General features: G+C 27.5%; 1 protein-coding gene across 3 annotated transcripts; it reads left to right on the top strand.

The window, feature by feature from the left end:
- Positions 1 to 132: 132 nt before the first annotated feature.
- On the top strand, positions 133 to 15,669 carry LOC114123355 (aldehyde dehydrogenase, mitochondrial). 3 transcript variants are annotated; one of them, XM_050201045.1, is made up of 10 exons: positions 133 to 493; positions 5,377 to 5,481; positions 5,563 to 5,703; positions 5,772 to 6,018; positions 6,088 to 6,275; positions 6,334 to 6,483; positions 6,544 to 6,681; positions 6,753 to 6,917; positions 6,998 to 7,155; positions 7,261 to 7,640. In XM_050201045.1, the coding sequence occupies exons 1-10, from the start codon at positions 383 to 385 to the stop codon at positions 7,406 to 7,408; spliced, it is 1,551 nt and encodes a 516-aa protein (XP_050057002.1). In that variant the 5' UTR covers positions 133 to 382; the 3' UTR covers positions 7,409 to 7,640. The 3 variants fall into 3 exon arrangements, with proteins under 3 accessions (XP_050057002.1, XP_050057001.1, XP_050056997.1); XM_050201044.1 differs by lacking the exons at positions 5,377 to 5,481; positions 5,563 to 5,703; positions 5,772 to 6,018; ... (4 more) ...; positions 6,998 to 7,155; positions 7,261 to 7,640 and adding exons at positions 13,465 to 13,569; positions 13,651 to 13,791; positions 13,860 to 14,106; ... (4 more) ...; positions 15,089 to 15,246; positions 15,333 to 15,669 and having other exon boundaries at positions 181 to 493; XM_050201040.1 differs by lacking the exons at positions 133 to 493; positions 5,377 to 5,481; positions 5,563 to 5,703; ... (5 more) ...; positions 6,998 to 7,155; positions 7,261 to 7,640 and adding exons at positions 11,343 to 11,712; positions 13,465 to 13,569; positions 13,651 to 13,791; ... (5 more) ...; positions 15,089 to 15,246; positions 15,333 to 15,669.
- Positions 15,670 to 23,149: the final 7,480 nt, after the last annotated feature.

The following is a 23,149-nucleotide window of genomic DNA, read 5'->3' as shown; positions in this document are numbered from 1 at the left end:
CACAGAAATACAGAATAATTATATTTTTATAGTATAATACTGCATTGCTATTTGCTGCTCCAAACACGATACGTACAACCATTATGTCATTATGTCCATGATAAAATAAATTTACTTTATCACTATTATATTTACGCATACTTTATACTGCACCTCCATTGCCCGTCGCCCCAACTGACAAACGCCTATTGTCGGTTTTCACTTTTTTAGTTTTACACTTTTACAGTCTCTCATTTTTAGACTAGTCAGTTGTAGTCGGACGTATCCTGGTACCTCGCGCGAGTCAGTGTCCAGTGCTGTTGAGACGAACATAGTCCGAACAAACCGGTTTGCGAAATTAACATTTTAAAGTTTTCTTTCATTAAATTTGCACCCGACAAAAATGTTTCGGTTGATGAATAAGATTTCCGGTGCCACACTTCCGGTGGTGCAAAAGTGTTTCGCCAGCAGCGTCCCTAAACCGATAGTCAACCCACCGATCAAATACACTGAGGTAATCACTAAACACGTCTTGTTAGTTCTTATTAGCAATAATAATATTTATTATTATTAGTATAATATAACCAGTAGGTAGGGAATAACCTGTTGCCACGTATTTTTGTTCGAGTAATGGACAAAGGACTAAGGTCTTTTTGTCGAAAACTGGTTTCGCATAAAAATTATTGTTTTCCGTCACTTTTTTGTTGTTTTTATTTTTGAAATTGAAGCATTATTTCGACATGTTATGCTGTACACACACACACACAAGAAGAGGTCAATTTAGTAACGCTCTGCTGTATAGTAGATCACTATATAATGGATGTATTAAATTTGAATTCATTATCCAATGATAGATATCATTGTACACGAAAGACGATTCTAAACGGAGATGATTTTATTCATTTATCAACTTAGGTTCTAGGATATATTTTCCAGTGGATGGTGTAACAGGTGGTTTATGTTTTAATAATCTGAATACTTACACCAAAATTTAAGTTCTTTTATAATTATTGTAAGCCAAATTTTTGTTGATATTTGAACTTTAAGCACCAATAAAAAAAATGTGCCTATGTATTCTTATAATTTTTGAATCACTATACCTACGACTAACTTATGAGACACTTTGTATTCAATTTTCAATGCAAGTTTCCTCACCACCTTAGTACATTATGAAAATCGGTCATATATCAATTTTAATGTTGCATGAGGTATTGCATGTGGCGCGTTTTTTTTAATGTGGTTTCCCCGAGTATAAACATAAGGCCTAATCCACATAGTAGAGAATAATGGTGAACTACCGAGCAGCTATAGTAGGTTAAATTGTCACGATTGACCGTGTTATGCATATTAAATAAATTATTTAGATACTTACCTATCCCAAAATTTAATGTTTTATAGATTTTTAATTTTAAAAAAATTTGCATATATTCATGATTTTGTCGAATTTTGTTAATATTTGAACTTCAAACGCTAATAAAAAAATATGTGTTTATGTATTCTTATAACTTAAGAATCACTATAAGACTAACTTATGAGAAAATTTGTAGTTAATTTTCAAATATCTTGACTCAGCCAAAAAAATGTTATCGATATTTTTAAAAAAAAAATCTTAAAACCGTTTGAGGATAAATCGTTATCGTTACGAAATTTCGTAAAAATTTAAAATTCAAACGCTCGCAACATTTTTCCTATAATGATGCTTCGAGTTTACTCTATAGCTTTTTGAAAGAAAACCTTTGGAAAACTTAGTGATGCATTTTCTAATCTTAGATATAAATACAAACAATTTTATGAATTTTCAACTACAAAATTAGGTACTTGCAAATTTTTGCGGTTTAGAAATATTCCGTAAAAATTTTAATTTTGAACGCTTGTAAAAAAATTGTTTTTTATTTTTTATTTACTACAAAAAAACTGACTTATGAAAAACCAAGAATTATATTTTCTTAAAAATGATTAGTTTTTGAGTTACAATCATATAAAAAAATCGATTATTGAAAACTGTTTACTTTTGACCTCTATAATGCACCAAGGATATTCACTTTACCATCAAAAACCATCTCCGAAGTTTGAAATTGAAGCATTATTCCGACAAGTTAAATGAGTTGTTCACAAACAAAAAAAAAAAAAAATACGAACTATTAAGCACAACCATGATGCTAATTAATCAATGAGCAATTTTCGTTTTTATAATTAAAATGTTGACTTGTATAATATTATTATGAAGTATCACGAATAAAAAGTAATTATTTAATATTTTCATCTTTCCAACGGAAACGCGTATAACAAACTACCGCGAATCAGGTGAAAAAGCTCGCGAACAGTTAAAATGTCAATATAATAACGCCCTGAATGTTGATTCGTGAGAGATCGCTGCTGGCTAGTATAATATTATTTTCTAATAATTATATTACCATAGTTTCAATAATAACAAGGGTTGACTGCTCTGTCTATTGTTTCGTGTGGTATAGATAACATCTCCGTTATTTATTATTACTCGACTCTCATCCGAATTCAACGCATTTTTTTCAAAAGATGGGAAATAGTTTGATTAGACAAACTGTGTTTCGCGGGTCCTGGTGGGCCAAGAAATGCCGCCGAGACGACAGAGAAATCGTCGATATGACGGTCGTGGACGGTGGATGCGACGACGCGGTCGGCCACCAGGTGGTGGGGAATTTTTATACCGAATGGTATAACGCCCCGGAAAAGGTTTGGCGTCATTTCTCCGAGGACGCGGAGTTCACTTTCGTGGACGTCGATGGAACGAAGTACGTGGCCTCGGGTCGAAGACAACTTCAGGAGCTGTTTGATAACGTGGCGGCGCCGGAGACTGGCAACCACGACGACGGCGACTGCAGAACGCTGGTCGTCCAGTCGGTGGTGACGGTCCGGTGCCCGCGATCCGGACAGCTTTTGGTAGTGGCGACGACGGGAATGTTTACACAATCCTTCGTCGTCATGTACACCGCGCCCGACCCGTTCATCATTGTCGGTTCGGTGGTGGTGATGAAACGTGCTGGCGTCAATCCACAGCAGGCGCAACAACGCCGCTGTCGTCCAGCCACAAACATCGTGGAAGCCTCAAACGTCGCGGAAGTCGCGGACGCCGCAAATGCCGGGGAAGCCGCAAACGTCGCGGATGCCTCAAACGTCGCGGAAGTCGGTAACGTCGCGGATGCCTCAAACGCCGCGGATGCCTTAAATGTCGCGGATGCCTTAAATGTCGCGGAAGTCGCAAATGCCGGGGACGCCGCAAACGTCGCAGATGCCTCTGCAAACGTCGCGGAAGTCGCAAACGTCGCGGATGTCTTAAACGTCGCGGAAGTCGCAAAACGCCGCGGACGCCGCAAACGTCGCGGATGCCGCAAAACGCCGCGCGCAAACGTCGGTGATATAAAATAATTTGATCTTATTAAATAAAAAATGATTTTTGCAGAATATTTTTACTATTTTTGGCTATTGAAATGTGAGTGTACAATATAAACTTTACAAATAATTTTGTAATAAATGTTGTTGCAAAAATACCGTTATAGGTACCTATATACCTGTATATTTTATAAATATTACTGTTCAGTAGTATTTTTAACTGATTCATCTTGCTGACTTAGATAATTTCACACACTTTAAAACAGTATTTTCGTGACTGTAAACAATTTTATGAGTCTTAATTTAATTTTATATTTTTATAATTTGCTTAATTTAGTATCTAATACTTTAATTAAATATTTGTGTGTCTGTGTATAAATATACAAATAATATATGTATATTATATGATAATTGTTTAGTTATTCATAAAAATTATAAATTATCTTTTAACAACTGCTATAGATTATTTAAACTCACGGTGCACAAAATACTTGAATAACTTCTTATTATAGTATGTATGTACAATTGTTTCTAACCGAGACTAAAAAGTAAAAACACTAAAAGGCATATAATATATACAGGGTGACTTTTTTATCAAACAACACTCATTATTTCCAAAAGTATTCATGTTTTTGAAAATATTTTTTTACACAGTTTCAAATTGTTAAAAAAACAACATTTTTATAAAAAAATTATATTTTTAAATATTTTTTATCCTTATAATTTTTTAAGTTTTTTACTTTTTTGAATGACAACATAGATTTTTAATTTCATATTCCAAAGCAGAATAATTTTCTGAGTAATTCGATACATAAAAATCGAATTTAGGGTGAGTAGTTTATGAGTTATACTTATTCAAAGTTTAGACAAGCGGAGTAGTGGACAAACATTTTAGGGTTAACCCCGTACCACTCCACTCCGCGCAGCTAAACTTTAAATACGTATAACTCATAAACTACTCACCCTAAATTCGATTTTTATGTATCGAATTGCTCAGAAAATTATTCTGCTTTGGAATATAAAATTAAAAATCTATGTTGTCATTGAAAAATGTAAAAAAATTAAAAAATTAAAAGAATAAAAAATATAATTTTTTTATAAAAACGTTGTTTTTTTTAACAATTAGAAACTATGTAAAAAAATATTTTCAAAAACATGAATACTTTTGGAAATAATGAGTATTGTTTGATAAAAAAATCACCCTGTATATATTAAAGCATAATATAGCTAGTAGTCGAATTATGATTGGATATTAATTTAAAGGTATATAAACAATTTTATATTATTTACTCAAAAAAAAAAATTTATAATGGAAAATTTGTATTGAAAATTGATTGTTTAAAGTGTTACCTAGTCAGCTTATATTTATACAAAATAAGTACTTAAAAATGTATTAGTTAAAAATAAAAACATATAATGCTTATGTGTACTATTATGTATTTATATTTTAATACATAACAATTTATCGTCGATACGAATTAATAGTCATGAATGCAATAAGTTCAAAGTTGTGGTTAATCGGTCAATTTTGATCTTAATGTACATGATTAATGAGATACAAATATACAATTTTGATTTAAGCTATAATCATTTTAATAATACCTATAAACGTTATAGGTTTATTGCATATTTTTGTTGTGAGTTTTTCGTTATATTTAGGAATTTAAGTGTTTATCTTTTTTTTTTTATTGCACCACAGCTATGGGGCAAAGCATGAACGTAATTTAACTTAGGATAGAATTTATATACATCGGTAAAATTTTCCGTCTCTCTTTTTTTCTTTTAGTTTTTCCCGATTTTTTTGAAAACTAATAAGCTATATATAAACTATTAACTAGTAATCTATAATATTTAATTTATTTTGTTAAAACTAAGTATATTATTAAATTAGTTTGTATGGTTTATTATAATGTATAATAATAATTATATAGGTAATATAATTATAATATTATGGTATTATCTATGCCTATTGCCTACCTATACTATCACAATTTCAAATATTGATTTAATTGATGTTTTTTTTTAAAGTTATTTATTAATAATGAATTTGTAAAATCTTCATCTGGTAAGACGTTTGATACACTCAATCCAGCTACTGGTGAACCAATTGCTCAAGTTCAAGAAGGGGATGCTGTATGTTCCATATTTTTAACCATGTTATTTTCTTGTTTTTATGTTATTATATAAAACCGTTTAATGATCTTTGATCTATAGGTGGACATCAACAATGCAGTTGCTGCTGCACAAGAAGCATTCAAGTTGGACAGCCCTTGGCGCACAATGGATGCTTCAAAACGTGGCATGCTACTCAACAAATTGGCAGATTTAATTCAGCGAGATGCTGTTTATTTAGCTGTAAGAACTACTACCTAATTAATTTATATAATGTATTATTTTAAATGAAATCAAATTAATTTTGATAGACCTTGGAAGCATTAGACAATGGCAAACCATATAGCGTTGCAATATCGGATGACCTACCAGGAACTATTGCTGTATTACGCTACTATGCTGGTTGGGCAGATAAAAATCACGGTAAGGTTACCCCAATTGATGGTAATTATTTTGCTTATACACGACATGAAGCTGTTGGTGTATGTGGCCAAATTATCCCTTGGAATGTTCCATTATTGATGTTATCTTGGAAAATTGGACCAGCTTTGGCGATGGGTAAATTATTTACTAATTTAAAAGTCATATTTATCATTATAGTATATAATTTAATATAAATTTTACCAGGGAATGTTGTTGTTCTAAAGCCAGCTGAACAAACTCCTCTTACTGCTTTATACATTGCTAGTCTTGTGAAGGAAGCAGGATTTCCACCTGGAGTTGTTAATATTATTCCAGGTTATGGTCCAACTGCTGGCAAAGCTATTGTCGATCACCTTGGTGTTGATAAAATTGCATTTACCGGTTCAACTGAGGTAATTGAATAACTTTAAAATTTAAAATGTCTGTATTTTGATAATATGTTTCAATTAGGTTGGTCAAATCATAACTGAAGGTGCTGCTAAAAGCAATCTTAAAAGAGTAACATTGGAACTAGGTGGTAAATCTCCAAATATAGTTTTCAGTGATTCTGACATCGATCAAGCAGTAGAAAGTGCTCATTATGGACTTTTCTATAATATGGTTAGTTTTAAAATTATGTAACATAATGCAATGTATCAAACTCAAATCTTTATGATTTAGGGACAATGTTGTTGTGCTGGTTCTAGAACATTTGTTCATGAATCAATATATGATGAGTTTGTCGAGAAAAGTGCAAAACGAGCTGAAAAACGAATTGTAGGAGATCAGTTTGATCCAAAAACACACCAAGGACCACAGGTTACATTTTATTTTATTCATGCTCGTAAAATACAAACATTTTATGAATAATGTTTTGAAAATGTAATCAGGTTGATGAAGAACAATTAAACAAAATCCTTAGCATGATTGATAGCGGAAAGAAACAAGGAGCTACACTTGTCACAGGTGGTTCGCGAATTGGAGACAAAGGATATTTTATACAACCTACTGTATTTGCTGATGTTAAGGATGATATGAAAATAGCAAAAGAAGAAGTACCACATTTTTAATTAACCTACATACATTTATGTATTTATGTGTTATTATTTAATAACTACATTTTTTAATTATATAGATTTTTGGCCCTGTACAACAAATATTAAAGTTTAGTGATTTTGACGAAGTAATTAGCCGATCCAACAATACTGACTATGGGCTGGCAGCAGCAGTGTTTTCAAAGAATATTGACACAGTAAATAAAGCTGTCCAGAGTTTTAGAGCTGGAACTGTTTGGTAATAAATGAGAATTACTTAAATAAAAATTTAAATAATACCTAATAATAATATTAATAATGTAATATAATAATATTTTAAATTTAAAATGGTTCATATAAACAGGGTTAATTGCAACCTTGTATTTGGAGTACAAGCACCATTTGGTGGTTTCAAAATGTCTGGTCTTGGAAGAGAAATGGCTGAATATGGTCTGCAACCATACACCGAAGTAAAAACAGTTATTGTTGCTACACCAAAAAAAAATAACTAATATGTTTTTATGATAATATATGTTATTAATTTTATTTACATTTTAAAATTTTATACTTATTACTTTAAAAACTAAACATTACGCTGTGCCATTTTTTAAGTTAAATCTATTTTTTCATAAAGTTATTATTTCACTATACCATTATGTATTAACTAATATAATTGTCTTAAGAAAAATATATAAAAAGTTTTTCAATATTATCTTTTATCAATAAAATATTTTATCAAAACAACATATTTTAGTATTTTACACATTTCTATTCTTAAACCACTTAATAAAACTGGTAATATTAGTTATCTTTATCACTAATTATTACAGTAAAACCTCTCTAAAATGGAAACGCCTGGGACCAACATTTTTGTATGTTACAAAGAGTTCTCTGTTATAGGGAGATAGAATTATATTGTAGGTATTATGTGAGCAGGGACTCTTGACATTTTCAGTTATAAGGAGGGTTCCAACAATTTTTCATTTTAGCTGAACCAAATAACTTCACGATCTACATTTTACACGGAATGCAGTGATGGTAAAATAGCAGTACTTGGTAAGAGGTATTTTTATAATTATAGTAGGATTTTCTGGTAAAAAGTAAAAAGTAAAAAGTAAGTACCTACCTATTGCACCTAATCTAACATCTTGCAAATGTTGCACCGGTCCATTATCAAGGAGTTCAGTGTAAGCAATATGAAAGTGTGTGCGTAGAAAATTACATTTATTGTGTGTGTGCAACAATATCACGGTTATGTTAAATCCCGTTGTATGTCTTTATTTATACTGTATTGATTCTTAACCTGTTGTCCACGGCCCTCTGGGGTCCGTAATACTCATGTCTGGGGTCTGAGGCAGCCTTAATACGTCGTGACAAGATATAAATATAAATGTGAATGCTTTGTTATGTCTACTTATGGAATTCTAATATAAAATATTTATCATATTAACATGAGATGTAAAAAAAAGTATTAGAAAAAAGTTGGTGAGGGGGTACACGGTATCTAAATATTTTTCACCAGGGGTCCGTGATCTACAAAAGGTTAAGAACCACTGATTTATAGTATCATGGTTTTTGTATCATGTTGTCTTTTTAAAGAGGAATTATGTTTGAATGTCTGTTGACATTCGTCACAAACAAACTTGAAACTTATATCAATGAAATAAATTTACTTAGGTACTTACTCATGAAATCAAAGTTATAATATTATAGATATAGAATATAAAGTTGCCCAATTCAAACACGAAAACTCACAAAACTCACAAAACAATCTTAATAATAGCAAATAAGCAATGTATTTTTGATGTTTGGAATTTTTAATTTACTAATATTATAGTACCTTTGTGAATTTGTAGTGTTATTCATACACTATTTAGTTATTAACAATCATAATATATTATATTGACATAATATTGTAAATTTGTAAATATATTTTTAATATGTATTGTATAAACTTTATTATTATTATAATACTCTGTAGGGATCTACCAATAGATTGAAGTACAGTTTTCCCGATCAATTTTTTCCAATTCAATTTTTCCAATTTCAATATTTACCATAAAAACATTTTCCCGGTAAATATTTTCCAAAAAAAAAATAATAATAGTTAAATAAAATTAAAATACTATTCTAATTGTTGTCAGCTATTTGTGTGTAGTCATGTCATGTTATTAAAATAATAATCTAGAAATAATAAATAAATAGTCATTCTCCATGAGGTGTTAAAACTTAAAAGTTCTATTTTCATCATCAACTTTACGCTTTTTTGCAGACATTATTAAGCACTAAAAAAACACTAAATTCAAAGACAGCACTACACGAATGATAAGAAACTGATATAATTAAATAGATCGGTACAAACAGCCATGGTTAAAAGTATATAAGTAAACATATTTGTGTATATACTATATTATGATATTTAGACATTTATTTCAACGATGTTAAGTAACAAATAACAATTATTATATCGATAAGATATAGAGTATAAAATATACTTATTAGTTATTACATATACATTATAAAATATAAGGTATAGATGATTAACCCTCCAAAACTGTGGGACCAATATTTAGTAATTTATACAAAACATTATTACTGTATAAATTCTATACACAATTTTCTTTTTGTCAAACATTATAGTAATTAGTAGGTATATACTACATTGATTAATATAGTGTGTTGCTATATAATTTAATTTTAAAATGCAGTTATAGAAAATTAGCGTTTGATGATAGAACAAAATATTTTCAAATCATTTGGTAAAAAAGTCATAGACTATCTAAGTCTCAAAAACTACAACCTATTGCCTATATAAATATTATACAAAAAAATAAAAATAATGATTTGCGAGAATTTTGGAATAAGACTTGTGTTCAGTGCTTTTAAGTTTAAAACACATATTTTGGGGGGAAAAAAATCGAAAAAATCGGGTGGGTACTAAACTGCATTTGTTCCCTTCTACTTATATATTTATTTATTTGATAAAAAGGATAAAAACGACAACGAAGAGAACCAAAAAATCTCCATGATTATGTCCTTACATCAACTACAGGAGCAGAAGAAATTGAAGAATCAACTTCAGTTGAAACATTTTGGAAAACTACAGCGTATATGGGTATCATGGATATTGTAATTAATAATTTAAAATACAGATTTTCAGATGAAAGTTTATTAATGGCCAATTCAATTGATTCATTATGTAATTTGGACTATACAAATTCAATGTATACCTACTTCATTGATCATTATAAGGTACTAAGAATAATAGATACATATAGTAATATTTAATAAATTCTAATATAATAATAAAATTATTTATTGTCTGAAATAATTCTTAAATCAGTTAATTATCTGTAGCAAGGTTTAAAATTATTAGTTATCTATCAAAATATTTTTATTCCTTTCAGGATTTTGTGAATATTTCAATCGACAGTTTAAGGTCCGAAATGGTAGTTGCAAACAATTGTTTAAATTGTTTAATATAATAAAAAAATCGATTTGGTCGAAAACTGGTTTTGCGTTAAAATTCTCGTTTTCCGTGATTTTTTTTTTGTTTTTCTTGATTTTTTTGAAAACTGTTGGAAAATCTTTACTTTTGACTTGTATAATGCACCAAGGATATTCACTTTTCCATCGGAAACCACCCCCGAAGTTTGAAATTGAAGCATTATTTCGATTAGTTATGCTGTACACAGACACACACAAAAAAAAAAAAAACATACATCATTGTAAAATACTAAAATCAATACATTCATCACTCCGTCCAGAATCTAATACATTTCAAATTGCAATATTTATAAATAAATAAATGACAATAAAAGAAAATATAGGTAAACATAAAAAAAAATCAAATTTCAACTTTTATAATTCATAAAACAATTGTTATAGACATTACATGTATTATTATTTATATTATTTATATTACATATTAATATATTATAATGGATTATAAAATAACATAGGTACTATAGGTAAATTAATAATTACAATAAAATAACGTATAGGTAAAAATAAAAACCAATTCAAATCTTGAATTTTAAAATTCACAAAATCATAACATTACAATTAACATAATTTAAAAAAATAATAAAAATGTTAAATGTACATACTACATACACTCTCAATTCTCATTAAGTATAGGTACGCTACAACTAGTATCCAAAAAATATAACAAAATGTATATTATCAAACAAAATACACAAGGAAATAAAAAAATATTTCAAAAACTTATCCTTACTAATAAACTTGATTAAAAATTAATACAAAAAAGCGTCAAAACAAAAATTTAAATTAAAAAAGGTATATTAAATTATAATATTTAAATTTCCAACGTATTAACAAAAAACAAAAACAGCGTTGTTAACAGTTGATAAGGTTTTAAATGATAATAGTGATAATACTGTGATAAACTGATAATATTGATGCCGGTTGTTACTTGTTCGGCCTTGTACACGACTACTGCTCTAAAGTATATACGTACCGCGCACTGCACCTTAACCACCAGAACGTCAAACACCAATTGTCGGTTTTTATTTAATTTAGTTTTACACTTTTACGGTCTCTCAGTTTCAGACCAATAAACTAGTTACTAGTTAGTAGTCAGACGTACTTTGAGCGAGTCGGTGCCCAATTCTCCTGTCGAAACAAACTGGTTAGCGGACCTGATATTTTAAGTTTTCTTTCATTATACTCGCATCCGGCAAAAATGTTTCGGTTGATGAACAAGATTTCCGGTTCCACACTTCCGGTGGTGCAAAAATGTTTCGCCAGCAGTGCCCCTAAACCGATAGTCAACCCGCCGATCAAGTACACTGAGGTAATCACTTGTTAGTTGTTACTAATAATAGCTATTATTATATAACTTGTTGCCACGTCTGTTTGCTCTAGTAATAGACATGTAACAAAAGTTTTTTTGCGACCATAACTATTATCACAGAATAATAACTAGTTACCTATAAAAAAATTTGTTCATGAAAAAAAATACCCATACCATGATAGTGTATGTCTGAGAAATTGTTGAATTGGTGCCTAAGTGCCTTTTTTTTTTAAATTCTGATCCATTAATTAAAATTATAGATACTGTACTTTTATATCCATTATAAAGACAAACATATGTGATTTTGTGATGATCTTATTTTGTAGTAATTATCAATTATTTTAGAATGAATGGACTAGTAATTACTAGTTCCTACTGTCTTTATTTATATAGGTATTTTATAATTTTAAACTTAACCATTAATGTGTATTTCAAAATGAAGTGTTATATTTCTATATTTATTTATTTTTATGGTTTAAGCAATTACAATAGATGAGAAACTAAGTTCTAAAATATACTTTTTTTAAATTTTTGTATCTGTCTATAGTAGGTTTAGATATACTACAGTTGAATCGTGAATTTCGAAAAGTGCCCATCTCGAGTTTTTATCAAAATAACACATCTCACATCTCCTTTATATTGTGATGATATAGAAAATTAATTGCTAAAATAAAGAAAATAATTTAAAAAGAAAATCAGTTTTTTAAGTTTCCTGATAAATTTTAATTTTCAAATGTGAGCCTTTTTGATAATTACGTTTCAGTTGTATTTTTAGATATTACATAATGTACATTCTTAGGTTACAGTAAAATTGATATTACTAAGCTATAATTATAATATATTACATACCTAATCTATATACTGTAATGATTTATACAAGGATTTTCATTTACAATGAGTTTAATAGGTAGTTATTTTAATTTATATTATCTAATCATCTATATATTTATATACCTAGTTAAGGTTTTTATTTCTAATTATGATTTAAAACAAATATTTTCCCAAAAGATTTGAAATATATTATATACAACTTTTTTTATAATTACTAAGGTTAGCTGTAATGCATTATTTATTGAATCAAAAAAAAATGTCTTGTCCTTGTAGGTTCAGTTTAAATCCCTTTAATAAATATCTCTTCTTTTTTTTGTAGATTTTGTAGTTCAGACCACTCTTTCATCAGACTTCGATTATTTTTTAAAAAATCATAAGGCAAAAGAGATATATTATATTGAATTTTTAATAATAAAAATGAAATACTGCAATCAAATTTAAACATAAAGTAATTTGGATAAAAAATATATATAATAATTGATTGTGCTATATAACTAACAACTGAGAGCCATTATCTATATTTTATAATATACACTATTTATAACAAAAAAAAAAGAATGTGTTTACAGTTTTATACAAATGATATGAGATGTAATTAAACTATAGATCAGAGCATAACATCATTATTATAAAATTAGTATTATGGTTAATAGCTATATTATAATGATTGGCATTTTGATTTTAATGATATTATATCTTATAAATAAAGCTATCTATAAACTATAAAGTATTAAACTGTAACATTTAATCTATTTTGTTAAAACTAAATATTAAAATAGTCTGTATGATAAAATATCATAATGTGTAATACAATGTAATACCATTATAAAATATAATTAGGTATACTATTATGACATTATCTGTATCTATCTGTACTATCACTATTTCATATATTGATTTAATTGATGTTTTTTTTTATAGTTATTTATTAATAATGAATTTGTAAAATCTTCATCTGGTAAGACGTTTGATACACTCAATCCAGCTACTGGTGAACCAATTGCTCAAGTTCAAGAAGGGGATGCTGTATGTTCCATATTTTTAACCATGTTATTTTCTTGTTTTTATGTTATTATATAAAGCCATTTAATGATCTTTGATCTATAGGTGGACATCAACAATGCAGTTGCTGCTGCACAAGAAGCATTCAAGTTGGACAGCCCTTGGCGCACAATGGATGCTTCAAAACGTGGCATGCTACTCAACAAATTGGCAGATTTAATTCAGCGAGATGCTGTTTATTTAGCTGTAAGAACTTCTACCTAATTAATTTATATAATATATTATTTTAAATGAAATCAAATTAATTTTGATAGACCCTGGAAGCATTGGACAATGGCAAACCTTATAGTGTTGCATTGTCGGATGACGTACCAGGAACTATTGGTGTATTACGCTACTATGCTGGTTGGGCAGACAAAAACCATGGTAAAGTTACCCCAATTGATGGTAATTATTTTGCTTATACACGACATGAAGCCGTTGGTGTATGTGGCCAAATTATTCCTTGGAATTTTCCATTATTGATGTTATCTTGGAAAATTGGACCAGCTTTGGCGATGGGTAAATTATTTACTAATTTAAAAGTCATATTTATTATAATAGTGTATAATTTAATATAAATTTTACCAGGGAATGTCGTTGTTCTAAAGCCAGCTGAACAAACTCCTCTTACTGCTTTATACATTGCTAGTCTTGTGAAAGAAGCAGGATTTCCACCTGGAGTTGTTAACATTGTTCCTGGTTATGGTCCAACTGCTGGCAAAGCTATTGTCGATCACCTTGGTGTTGATAAAATTGCATTTACCGGTTCAACTGAGGTAATTGAATAACTTTAAAATTTAAAATGTTTGTATTTTGATAATATGTTTCATTTAGGTTGGTCAAATTATAGCTCAAGGTGCTGCTAAAAGCAATCTTAAGAGAGTAACATTGGAACTAGGTGGTAAATCTCCAAATATAGTTTTTAGTGATTCTGACATTGATCAAGCTGTAGAAGGTGCTCATTTTGGACTTTTCTATAATATGGTTAGTTTTAAAATTATGTAACATAAAGCAATGTATCTTATGTATCAAACTCAAATCTTTATAATTTAGGGACAATGTTGTTGTGCTGGTTCTCGGACATTTGTTCAAGATTCAATATATGATGAATTTGTCGAGAAAAGTGCAAAACGAGCTGAAAAACGAATTGTAGGAGATCAGTTTGATCCAAAAACACACCAAGGACCACAGGTTACATTTTATTTTATTCATACTCGTAAAATACAAACATTTTATGAATAACGTTTTGACAATGTTTTTAGGTTGACGAAGAACAATTAAACAAAATTCTAAGCATGATTGATAGCGGAAAGAAACAAGGAGCTACACTTGTCACAGGTGGTTCACGAGTTGGAGACAAAGGCTATTTTATACAACCTACTGTATTTGCTGATGTTAAGGATGATATGAAAATAGCAAAAGAAGAAGTATATTTTTAAAATTACTTACATTTATGTATTTAAGTGTTATTATTTAATAACTACATATTTTAATTCTATAGATTTTTGGCCCTGTACAACAAATATTAAAGTTTAGTGATTTCGATGAAGTAATCAGCCGTTCCAACAATTCTGATTATGGTCTGGCAGCAGCAGTGTTTTCAAAGAACATAGACACAGTAAATAAAGCTATCCAGAGTTTTAGAGCTGGAACTGTTTGGTAAGAAATGAGAATTACCCGAATAAAAATATAAATAATATTAATAATGTAAGTAATGTAATAATATTTTAAATTTATACAAACAGGGTTAATTGCTACAATGTATTTGGAGTTCAAGCACCATTTGGTGGTTTCAAAATGTCTGGTCATGGAAGAGAAATGGCTGAATATGGTCTGCAACCATACACCGAAGTAAAAACAGTTATTGTTGCTACACCAAAAAAAAATAACTAATATATTATGTTATGTTATTAATTTTATTTGCATTTTAATATTTTATACTAATTACTTTAAAAACTAAAAATTACATTGTGCCATTTTTTAAGTTTAATGTATTGTTTCCAAAAGTTATTATTTCACTATACCATTATGTATTAACTAATATAATTGTCTCAAGAAAAATATATAAAAAGTTTTTCAATATTATGTTTTATCAATAAAATATTTTATCAAAACAACACATTCCTATTCTTAAACCACTTAATAAAATTGGTAACCTCTCTAAAATGGAAACACTTGGGACCAACATTCTTTTTAGGGTACTCATACTTCTTTCACTAGAAGTCGTGGTTTCAGGAATACACAAAATTAACTGTAAAAATTTTGTAAGCTCTATGTACACTTCTTGTAACTCAGCTGAAACAAATATATTATAATGTATTGTATGCTGTTAAAAATAAAAATTATCAACTTAATTTTATACATTATTATGCACCAATCTTAAATAATATAATTTACCAAATCTTTAGGTGTGAGTATTTGTTATTATCATCGTAAATAATTGTTAATTCATTTTGTAATTTCTCTTGTTCAAATACTCCAGGAAAAACTTAAAGTATTTTTATTTGTTACTTGTTTAGTTCTGGATGCACTAATTGGTTACTAATTCAGTAATAATTATCAAGGCTTAGTTATGATAAAATTGTTATCGACGATAACTTGTATTATCCTATCCCTTCTTATTAATCTACCGATGAAAAAAAAAAAAAAAAAAGATTTAAAGTACAAAAATGAGTCTAAATAGTAAATAGTATGTATTTTTAGATCCTTTACAGTCTTAAAAATATAAAATAGTTAATAGATTTTCTACGGCAATAGAATGTCAGTTATGCATGTTATATTTTAAAGAAAGTTAAATTAATAATAGTAAAACTATAGTGACCGATATATTATGATACTATAAACTGGCTTATATTTTAATTTTGATAAATCTTAACCCGTTAAATTATAATAATAAAACATGGATATTTTTCACGATCAACATCAATTTTCGGTCTAACCCATCCGTGTCTTCCGTTTAAACTATCTTTTAAGAAAACAAATTAACATTAACATTGTATTTCCTAGTCATTAGAATAAAACTAAAACTAATAGGTACTTTTATAATTGTAGGACTCAGCATTTGCCTGGTAAAAAGTTTAAAAGTACTTATCTATTATATTGGTAACATTGTGCAAACAGTCCATTATCAAGGAGTTCAGTGTAGACAATATGAAGGTGTGTGCGTAATTATAATTTTATAGTGTGTATGCAACAATTGCTTACCTACTGTTTATAGTTGTCACTGACTGACCGTTTAGTTAAGAACTTGGAATGGATGTATATGTATACTTTTAAAAATATTGTAATAAGGTACAAAATATGAACTTAAAATTAAATTAAATTAATTATAAAAATAATATTTCGTTATCTTCATTAAGTTCTTTATCAATAATATTCTTTGTAGGTATTAAATTTACAAAATATGAGACCACATAATAAAAAGTGAAAATAAAAATAAAATTCATATTTTACCTTATAGCACTGGATGATCAAAAGTTGCTTAATGTGTTCAAACGTTAACTCCCTCCGATTATCTGCAGTGAGTATATTTTTATATGTTAAAAAAGTGGGCAAGTGAGTACCGCTATGCTGTACATTAGGTGCCGTATGGATCATTATTATATATTATAGGAGTGTTAAATTTGAATCCAATGATAGTTATCATTGTATACGAAAAACGATTCTGAACGAAGATGATTTGTCAGCCTAGGATATAATTTCTAGTGGTTGGTGAAAAAGGTGGTTTAAAAAAACCAGCTTATATTAAAAAATATTTTGAAAATTAAATCACGTAAAGAAAACGCGAATCTTAATAACTGGTAAAATTTTCAAGTATCTACGACTTATACTTTTTGAATAATAACAAATATTTAAAATCGTTTGAGGATAAATCGTTATCGTTACGCTATTTCGTTAAAATTTAAAATTCAAACGCACTTAAAATTTTTCCTATAATGATGCTTCGAGTTTTCTCTATAGATACTTGAAGGTAAACTTATGGAAAACTTAGTGTTGTATTTTTAATCCTTAGTTATAAACACAAAAAATTTTATGATTTTTCAACTTCAAATATTTCGCAAATATTCATAATTTTGACGAATTTTCGTCAAAATTTGAACTTCAAATGCTAATAAAAAAAAATTGTGCCTATGTATTCTGATAATTTTTTAATCACTATAAGAATAACATATGAGGAACTTTGTATAAAATTTTCAAGTATTTTGATAGGGCCAAAAAAATTTTATGGACCCTTCAAAAAAAATTTTTCAGAAAAATTGAAAATTTCAGTTGTCTATAAATAGCTCAAAAAAAGTCAAAATATTTTGAAAATTAAATCACGTAAAGAAAACGTGAATCTTAATAACTGGTAAGATTTTCAAGTATCTACGACTTATACTTTTTGAATAATAACAAATATCAAAAATCGTTTGAGGCTAAACTGTTATTTAACGCGGTTTTTTTAAAAATTTAAATTTCAAACACTCATAAAAATTTTTTGTCTGAATCCGGTAGAGTTTTTTTTACAGATATTTGAAGAAAAATGTATGGAGAACCTTGTACCAAATTTTCAAAACTTAGTTATAAAAGAAAAAAATTTTATGATTTTTCAACTTCAAAATTACTTGCAAAATTTCGCGTTTTCAACAGATTTCGTAAAAATTTGAACTAAAAACGCTTATAAAAAAAAATTGTGACTAACGATTTTTAATTTTTTTTAGCTACATTAAAAACAACTAATAAGGAACCTTGTATTAAATTTTCAAAACTTTTTGGTCATCCAAAAATTTTTTATCGACACTTTAAAAAAAATTTCTCAAAAAAATCGAAAATTTCAGTGGTCTATAAATAACTCAAAAAAGTCAACATTTTTTGAAAATTTAACTATATACGGATACCACTGACATTAACATTTGGTGAAAATTTCAAGTATTTTCAGTAATTAGTTTTTGAATTACAACAATAAAAAAAAATCGATTTGGTCGAAAACTGGTTTTGCGTAAAAATTGCCGTTTTTCAGTCATTTTTTTTTTGTTTTTCTCGATTTTTTTAAAAACTATTGGAAAATGTTAACTTTTTACCTCTATAATGCACCAAGGATATTCACTTTTACATCGGAAACCACCCCCATTGTTTGAAATTGGAGCATTATTTCGACTAGTTATGCTGTACACAGACACAAAAACAAAAAAAAACACACACCATTGTAAAATCAATACATTCATCACTTCGTTCAGAATCTAAAAATTGCTCGACGTCAGCATTATTTATTGTAGGGTAACTACTTCATACATGCAATATAACGTCTTGCATTTAAATCTTCGGGTAGTTCATTTTTTACGTTTATTCTCATTCTAATTTCTTTGAAATCGTTTTCATTATATTATTATAACCAGGTTTTTTTTTTTAATTTGGCATATTATATACTACGCAACCAGTTTAATTTTTTGATTTTTGTAATGGGGTTTTAATTTTAGTTATTGCTTCTGATAACAAGTAATCTTTTGATTTAACATTTTTATACCATGATCGGAATAATTTCAGAATTTGAATTGAAGTAAATTAAATTAGTCTTAAAGTTAGAATCATTTATTAAATCTTGAGATTATTTAATTGAAATAGAACTTTACTTTTTATTTGAATAATTATTTCTTTTATAATTTTTAAGTTGTCACAGTAATAAAAAGATGCGTTTAGCTATGTATTACATTGCATTAATATAAGTTGTGGTTGAAGTGCAAGATTGCCATACTTCGAAAAACTATTACAAAGGAACTTTAAAAAAAAATTTTTTACGTTAAAAACGAGTTCATAAGCTTGAGGGAATTTATGTCTCATTTCTTCTCGAACGTAAAAATATAAGATAAACCAAATATATTATGTACTATAAATAAACATAAACACAATGAAACTACAAAAAAATATTCTAAATTAGGGAAAATTTTTATCAGGTTTTAAAAAGCTTATAAATAATACATATAATATAATATGAATTTATATATAAATTCTTTTCCTGGTTATAGCATTGATTTTAGAGTAAATAATTCTAAACCCAATGGTTATAAATTATAATTAACATAATAAATAAATAAATAATAATTATAATAATATTAAAAAAATCTATACATTTTTATAATATAACAACGATCGTATTAATTTTTAATTAGAGCAGGTTATAAAAAATATTAGTTATTAATTTATTATATTTATTTAAAAGTAAAAAATGTATAAATAATTTTATTTTAGGAAATAAAAAAGTAACAACAGTTGTTTGAAAAATTCAAAGAAAAACTATTATGCAGAACAGAATATCAAGGTAATTATAACTTAAAATAGTTAAAACAAATATCTACAAAATAAAGCTTAAAATAAAACACGTCTCTCATGTACCGACGCTCGAAAGAAACGACTTAAGACAGTGAGACAGTCATGTGGTGATTATTCTATTACTGCTGACTTTACCTAGACCTTAGTTGTTGTTAGTAGTGTGTATCGGCTCTTACAAAAAAAGTTAGATTTCATGGCGTTTTCTGACGGGCGACGACGGTGTCTGAGAAGTGTTTACAAAATATTAACTATTCATATAAAATGATTATACCTACTGTTTATTATAATACAAACGATATTATTATATTAGTGTACTACCTATTATTAATTGAGTATTATATTATTTAGTTGCACGCAAATCAGTAGCGTGGCGTTTCTTGCAATAATGCAAAATCATAAAAATTATAGTATCGTCTTGGCTTAAATATAAACTCTTATTAAATATTTAAATTATACCAAATGCTAGCCTATGAAATGAAAGACATAGGTACTCAGCTGACGTCTGGCTAAATATGATTATTTAGAAGGTAGAAAATTTGATTTTTGGTGGTTCAGATTATACCTAAATTTTAATTAATTTCAATTCCACTTAGAAATATACTTTGTAATATAAATATTTTAATTGTATTACTTATATTTACATACATGTGTATAAGGTATACTGATACTATAGTGATACTATCACTATACTGTAGGTAAAAATTAAAAACGATGTGCTAGGTTACTGGTTAGTAATAAAAAAAAATTCTTACTCTAATATAGTTTTGAATATAACTTATTACATATTCACGAAATAAAGAGTGTTTTAGATATTTTTATAAAAATTGTTTATTATTGTAAAAATACATACTCATAGTTCTTCGATTTTTATTTTAGAAACGTTGATGCATCTAAAACAAAATATGAGTGTAAAGTTTTCGAATTATTAAAATGTATATGCCATTATGCCTATATGATGATAGTCCTTTAATAGTGTTATAAAAATAAAGTATTATTTAATATATATTATAATAATTAGTTATATTAATAGTTATAATTATACTCAAGATAGTTTTGCAAATTATAAAATGTTAATTAATTAGTCATGTCTACTATAAATTTTCAAATATTATCATGAACCTATTATTATTAATATACAAAATTAAATACTTAAATGATACTAGTTTGAATTTCGATTAAATATTATACGTCAATAAATCGACATTTAAAAAAAGTTAACTGTCTAACAATTAACCGGAAAAAAGCTGATAACAATAACTTGAAAAAAATTGATTTTGCTATAATGGTGTAAGCACATTGCATGTTTGGCGAATCACACTATAATATATCAAATAAATATTAGGTACATACTAAATCCTAATGTAATACATCTTTAAATTTTTTAAGTAGTTTTCCCGTGTTTTGATTTCAACGTATAGGTAAACTCTTAGGTATTATTTTTTTATACATTTTAAATAGGTTCTATGTGTAGGCATAGATACTATTAATAAATAATAATTTTAAGTACGCTGTTATTTCAAAATAGTTTTGAAAATCGTGAATGACACGAATAGTTACTAAATTCATATGGTAACTTAGGTATTAGCGCAATGTAACTAATCAATTTAGGACTTGAGTGTATAACCTATATAGTTATATTCTATATTATAATATAAAATAAAGTAATGTACTATTTTAATTCCATATTGAGTCATGACTTTCAAAATGATTTAACTCGTTTTGAGTGTTATGTGTGGAGTGTGCGGCAGTCATACATTGTTTCGGTGGTATAGGCACCTATTCTATCTTAAAATATAATATATTATTCTAGATTTGTGCCATTTTATTTTACAACTTTATGATTTTACAGTGTTAATAATGTTAGGCAGTGTAGTTAATAAATTTTTTTCTCTTTTGGAGAGCATATAGTATACGGTGAAAGATAATATATTTATGTTTAGCTACTTTAGTCAAACAAGTTTTTAACCAATTAGCTTGTTTAAAAATGTTTTTGACCTATACTCAATAATGAAGGTTTTTATAATATTTATATACATATAGGTAGATATTTAAATGGAATCTATATTCTATGCCTAACGACAGACAGATAGTGGCCATTCAATATATCAAAAAAATCTAAATAGTTACAAAAAGTGTGCCTATACATTTGGATAAAACGTGTTTTTCGGCTTTTATAATAACATGCATTTTGGTCAATAATATAAATCAGAGTTATCCATTTAAATGTTAAATTGATTAATGTAAAAGTATTTGATTACTATCTTATCAAGAGTTTTTAAGGTGTTAAAAGGGAAATAACCAAACATACAGTCTTGTCAGAAAAAAATTATCATTTATCTTAATAATCTAATTATCAAGTAATTATTTTTAAACTTCTAATTAAAATATTTTTTAAATAAATTACGATCAAGAAATATAATTGCCTACATGTCTACATTTTATAATTATTGTGTAAAATAGTATCAATAAAGTATACATTAGTATAATATATTATCCATATAAATGTGACTTAGCCTTAGCATCATAATATTACAATAATTTGAGAATTAAATAAAATTAGAAAAATTAGAATTACATACTGTCAAAATACTATACAGAAAATCTAACTTAATCTAATCTAATGTTTGTTCATAACATATTTTATTTTAAGTTTGTAAATTTCACTTTACGAATGACTCAAATGATTATTATTTATTATATACCGACACGTATTGACGCGAATACGATAATTGAATACGAACATCCGGGAATTGTAAATGACTTAAAAAAATATATTTTAGCGTAAAGAATCTAAAACCAAAATGTCGTAAATATAAATTATTTTTTCATGGTAAACCGCACTCAGTACTTAAGCGAACCTCAAAACCTACTCATTGATAAACATTAATAATCACTATAAGCATCAATAATAATAGTTTATTATAAAAGAAATAACTTTAACCTATTATGGTAAACAAATGACTGCAAAGATATAAGCTAAAAATTTTGACTTCTGTGGAATAAAAATATATAGTTTTTCTTTGTTCATATAATTTTGTTTAAAAGGAAAAAGACGATTAATAATATGTAATAATTAGTAAAAATATTTTAAATTTTCATATGCTCACTGATTTTTCTTATACTTTTTTTAATATTTAATACAAGTGAGTACTTTTTTTAATATCTACTATTATTTGAGTTTGTGTCTGATTTTCATTCCACGAGAAAGTTTTTCACGAAATGGCATTTTAAATTTTATATACAAACCGTTTTTGGA

This window comes from Aphis gossypii, chromosome 1 (genome assembly GCF_020184175.1).
Source record: "Aphis gossypii isolate Hap1 chromosome 1, ASM2018417v2, whole genome shotgun sequence".
Lineage (NCBI taxonomy): Eukaryota > Metazoa > Arthropoda > Insecta > Hemiptera > Aphididae > Aphis > Aphis gossypii.
This window is presented reverse-complemented; position numbering and strand designations above follow the sequence as displayed.

Bases quoted from the DNA above. Each gene is read 5' to 3' on its own strand.
- LOC114123355 (XM_050201044.1), top strand. From the start codon at position 383: ATGTTTCGGTTGATGAATAAGATTTCCGGTGCCACACTTCCGGTGGTG. The intron at 494-13,464 runs GTAATCACTAAA...TTTTTTTTATAG, and splicing joins CACCGATCAAATACACTGAG to TTATTTATTAATAATGAATT. The intron at 14,364-14,421 runs GTAATTGAATAA...TGTTTCATTTAG, and splicing joins CATTTACCGGTTCAACTGAG to GTTGGTCAAATTATAGCTCA.